The following is a 5,601-nucleotide window of genomic DNA, read 5'->3' as shown; positions in this document are numbered from 1 at the left end:
TCAGTGAAAATGGACGTTACACTAAACTCCAAAACATATAAAGGAACTAAAATTAAAAAACATACAAGACTAACAAAGGCCAGAGCCTCCTAACTTGGGACTGGCGCAAAAATGCGGCGGGGTTAAACATGTTTCGTGAGATCTCACCCCCCCCCCCCTATACCTCTAGCCAATGTAGAATAAACAAACACACAGCAATACACACAGTAAAGCTCAGTTTAAAAGAAGTCCGAGTCCGATGTCAGAATAGGTAACAAAAGAAATAAGCAAAATGACAATGATACATAAATTAACAAAGGACAACTAGCAGTTACTGACATATGCCAGCTCCAGACCTCAATTTAACTGATTGAAAGATAATGTCTTCATCAAATGAAAATCAAGCACAATCCCTCCCGTAAGTGGTTGAGTATCATACCATCATAAAATATATAAGAAGAAAATAACCCGTATCATGCCAACAACTGGTTTTAGAATAAATGTGTTTATTTCCGATGCAAAGACCCTATGAGCGAATCAATATTAATATCAAAATATGTCATGGCTGTTTAAAGGTTTGGTTAGCTTTTGGGGTGAGTGTCGACTTTTTTGTGCAAGTCTGCCACATTAATTAAAGTTCGTGTATAATAATGCTTTCAGGATGATAATGGGATCTGAATGTAGATGTAGTGCGAGTGATATGCTTGTGAAGAATGAAATTATGTCTTTCAAGGAAGTTATGTGAATTTCAATGTTAAAAGTTATATAAAAATGAGGAGATGTGGTATGATTGCAATGAGACACCTATCCTTTTTATACGGGGTCTCTTTTTATATATACAAAGGTCTACACAGACATGTTTCTGGGATGGGTCGCCTTTTTTATATGAAAAAAGAAACGGCCATAGAAAATCAACTTTCCGGTAAAATTTCTATCCAGGCAAATACACAGTATCTTTCAGTAAATCAAATCAAAAGTAAACAAACATGACTACCTTCTATATAATCACAAGCATTTTTCGTCAGCCAAAAATATGGACGTTTCTATTAAATACAATTTAAAATAGTAAGTCACCGATCATTCATCGTGTGTTTGGGGGGGAGGGGTGCGGTATTTTTTTCTTTCTCGGGATAAACAGTTTTTTCCATTTCAATAAAAAAAAAAATTTCAATAAAATACAGGAACCAGAAACAAAATTTGAAACTCAATGATGTATTAATTTTTTCCTTATCTTGAATGGAAACACATTATTTTTTCCTTCCCCTTTGAAACAATAATTTAAAAAAAACATGGATTCAAACAATTTCTTTAGCTAATGACAACAAATCAATAGGCTTCTTAAAAAGATATTCCAACTCATCTATAGCCAAAACATAAATAGCCAGGGGTATCTTACCAAACTGAGGTGGTCATGCTTAGTTTGGGATCTCATTCTGCTGAGCAGACTGAGCAGACTTTTAAAAAAATGAGATGGTCCAAAGAAGAGCTGTCAGCTAAGTCTGCAATCAATACCAAAACATCAGTATAGCGTATCAGAAATGTAAACACTTTAAACTGGCCCACATTACTTGACATACTCACAAGGCTTATAAAGTTAAAGATAGTCCATCATATTGTAGCCACTGCGTGTTTAAATTATGGACCAAAGTGGTGTTTTTCTTTGAATGTGTGCGTCCACTTTCTGGTAGGTTATTTTTTAACTATTACTGATTTAAATACTGTTAAATCTGTGCCTATGAGCTTGTAAAATATAGGTTCCTGTCAATATTTGGCTCAGTTTTGTAACTGCATTTCGGATGTCCGCGAGACAGACGAAGAAACTGTAGCCCAAAATGGATGTGTGACACCTATTTCTAAGTTTGAGATTGCTAAACTTAGAATTAAGAGTTGATTTTTTTCTTCACATTCTAAGCGTAGTTTGCTAGTCCACTGTTCGTTTATTGCTGATTTTGTCTTTCTTTTCCACTTTATTTTTGTTTACTTGTTTTCGAATAATTCAAGAAAGAAAGGTATATTGTGCATCTCTAGAACTTCTGCTGTTTTGGTAAAGAAGCTTGTTGACTTTGCCGGACATATATTGACACATAGGCTAGCTAGGGATCTAATAGTTTCGTTGTTACTGTTGAGAACACCAATCAAGAGGCTGAGTAACAGTTGTCTTTTGTGAATTACGGCATTTAGCAGAAGAGCTCCCAGAAGAAGATATACCGAGCGCATGATGTCCTTTTAGGAAGTGAATGTATTTTCCTTAGAATATCGAGGTGGAAGTTGGATAGAAGCATCATTCCTTTGGAGTTGACATGTAGTGTTTCAAGCCCGTATATCAGTATTGGTAGGATGTATGCTTGACAGATCCTATATTAGGATTTAGGGTTAACAAAGACCATTTGAGCCATGTACACATGTCTTTATGAGAGAATATAACGTTCCCCTTGCTAGATTTAGGGTTAAGACCATTTGAGCCATGTACACCTGTCTTTATGAGATCGAGAATATAGCGTTCTCCTTCACGGCTAGATTTAGGGTTAAGACCATTTGAGCCATGTGCACCTGTCTTTATGAGAGAATATAGCGTTCTCCTTGCTAGATTTAGGGTTAAGACCATTTGAGCCATGTGCACCTGTCTTTATGAGAGAATTTAGCGTTCTCCTTGCTAGATTTAGGGTTAAGACCATTTGAGCTATGTACACCTGTCTTTATCAGAGAATATAGCGTTCTCCTTGCATTTCGTTGTTTCCTATTTTGAATGCCTCGATATCTTCTGTTTTCCTGTCTTTATTATAACGTTACTCTTTTGTGGATGGATGTTAAATCGATGATCTCCTGAGGCTGCCATGTTTGGAGATAATCCCTGCGTAAACCAAATTGTAATGGAGATGTCCAGATTTCATTAGGTTGGCTTTGTCCGAAATGTTATATTCAAATACTTTTTCGATAACTCATGTAGCTGTTATCACCATGGTAGTTTTCTACTTCGTTTAATGCTTTCTGAATGTCTTCCCTTGTTATGGTAAGTTTTAAGTTGGTTGAAGTTTTTGCGATTTCTTTTTATGATTTTACATCTTTTTTTACATTTCCGATTTTTTCCGTTGTTAAAGTTTACGTTGTCTTTTGGTTGAGCCAAAATCTATTTTGTAAGTAATTCACACTACTCTTTTTTGGATACGCCTTCTTCATCTCCCATTTTCAGAAAATCAGTGTCAGATTTTGAAGTTCCCGATCTATTTCTGTTGCAGTTTCTTTCCTCTATTGTTTTCTGAGATTTATTTAAGCTTCTTTTTTTTCTTTTAAGAGTCTGGATGGTTAACATGCTTGTATAGCCTGTACTGTATATATGTCCAGTCCTGCTGAAATAACAAAACTAAACTTGAAATCTCAATATCACTTTTTTTAAATTTAAATTTCTTGGCTGCAAGTAGAATGAAGAAATTCACATTTTTTTATCCTTTTGTGATAATTTTTTGTAAACAATTTTAGGAAATTTAGGATACGCTTAATTATAAAGTCGATTACAAAACCTCAATGTTGATTGTTCAGATAATCTTTGAATAAGCACACGGAATAATATTTATCCGTGTTTAACCGGATATTATACACTTTTTCCAATACGTCGCCATTTTAACGCAGAAGAAACCGGCACGCACGCACTTGTACAATTTGGTAGAATTTGGAAGTAAAAGAAATAAATAATGGCTGAAGGAGCAAAGTAAGTTTCATTAGTGATTTTCTTATGGATTGGTCGTAAATTAAGAAGGCTATTAGCTATGTCAAACTCCTAAAAAGGGATTTGCTTTTCAAAGTTTTTTTCTTCGATGATCAAATTCACTTTGTCATTGTCTTTGTTCGCCTCGAAAAAAGCCAAAACGTGTGAAAAAAATTATTGATAACTATTTCAAATGGAAGAAAAGTATATAAGTATGAATTGTTCATGACTTTTCAAGCCAAAAGTAACTGTTATGTAATTTTTGATAAAAAATATTTGATCATGACAATTTTTTTAAAACCGGAAATTTTGTTGAAAAAATGTACAGTTTAAGTCATGTCAGAAGCTATCGTATTTATCTATTATCAATGTTATATTTATCAACTACATCTTTTTTTAATTTCCTTGAAATAAATAAACCGAAAATAAGTTCTATTTATAGAAATTAAGTCATTCTGTTTATCCATTCTCTAAGCGTAACGTGTCATTGGTTGAGTTCATTTCATTATTTACATTCATGATATCAGGTTCAAAACTGCAATATCACTATAAAGTATATATAAAATCATCAATGCTAAATTTTCCATTCCAAACAATTAAGCAGAAACTGAAACATTAAAATGGACAGGTACATGTATACTCACATTATAGCTAAGACAAAAGTTAATATATTAATACAATTTACATTCATATAACTCTCAGTGTCATTGTTGAAAAATTGATTTTGAATTATATAATGACAGTGATGTTGGATAAATTTCAACCAGACTGAGACAGGAACCTATAAAAAATTAAACAAACAATTCTGAGATACAAATGTACGTATGGATAAATTTCAACCAGACTGAGACAGGAACCTATCAAAATTTAAACAAACAATTCTGAGATACAAATGTGCGTATGGTTTAAATGCTGTAAATTTGATAACTCCAAACTCACAAAGTGTGAAATCTCATACAAAAATGTTTTCTTTCGAAATTTCTGTACCATAATGTGGGAACCCTTGGTTTTAACAGAAAAAAATAACTTCATATAGCATATAAACCACACAACATTTGACACAGGAATCAAAAGCTTACACACATGCACATATAACAATACACAATTAATTCAAAATAGTTCAGAACTGGATATATTCAAAATATACTAATGACCTCAGTAAAGATTTGAATTAAAATGAACTACAATTTAGATATATTTTTGATTTGTAGTGAAGACCTGCAAACTGCCATCCTTAAACGTAAGGACAGACCTAACAGGCTCCTTGTTGAAGAAGCTATCAATGAAGACAATTCAGTTGTCTCCCTTTCACAGGTACAGTATCTTTTACTTTACAACTGTATCAATTAAAAAATGAAGTCAAAAATTTACACCCCCCTCTTTTTTTCTTTAAAAAAAATCCATGATCTTCACCTGCAGTCTTATCTGCTTGTCAATCTGAAGTGAATTTCAGCAATTGTCCAGAAATACAATTTCTGAATTTAGAAACTAGATAAAAAAAGTGACATAAACCAATCCAACAGTTCGTCATTTGCTTTCTACCAAAATGTCAGTTGATTTCATAACATTCTATTGTCAAAATTTAAAAGCTGTGATATGCCTGAAATGGATAATTAATTTAAAACTATTTGGATAATATGATACAGATGGTTTTGAAACTAATGATTATGATGATTAACTATCTGGGACTGATCAACCATTGTTTGACATACTAATGAGGGAAAAGGGGAATATTGGATTTAATAGTATCCTACTTTTTGTCTTGCCTTGACAAGTCCCAAAGGTACGACTTTGGTGTGTGGGCAGATCTAGAGGAATCAACAATGTACATTGTATTTAATTGTTTGTGATAAGGTTGATTTGTAAGAAACCACTTGTCACTGCTAGCAGTAGTAGATCAATGATATTTGGTGTGCATT

The 5,601-nt window shown here is 33.2% G+C and overlaps 1 protein-coding gene across 3 annotated transcripts in view; it reads left to right on the top strand.

The window, feature by feature from the left end:
- Positions 1-3,554: 3,554 nt before the first annotated feature.
- LOC127735817 (transitional endoplasmic reticulum ATPase) overlaps positions 3,555-5,601 on the top strand; it is a 25,748-nt gene continuing 23,701 nt past the window's right edge. For 2 of the 3 annotated variants that reach the window (XM_052246207.1, XM_052246198.1), the window contains exons 1-2: positions 3,555-3,685; positions 4,894-4,996. In XM_052246207.1, coding sequence (XP_052102167.1) covers positions 3,669-3,685; positions 4,894-4,996 — 120 coding nt within the window. In that variant the 5' untranslated portion in view covers positions 3,555-3,668. Of the gene's footprint in view, positions 3,686-4,236; positions 4,311-4,893; positions 4,997-5,601 lie in introns of those variants that run through there. The other variant, XM_052246215.1, reaches the window with a different exon arrangement.

The sequence above is a fragment of the Mytilus californianus genome, unplaced genomic scaffold, assembly GCF_021869535.1.
Source record: "Mytilus californianus isolate M0D057914Y unplaced genomic scaffold, xbMytCali1.0.p SCAF_1, whole genome shotgun sequence".
NCBI lineage: Eukaryota > Metazoa > Mollusca > Bivalvia > Mytilida > Mytilidae > Mytilus > Mytilus californianus.
This window is presented reverse-complemented; position numbering and strand designations above follow the sequence as displayed.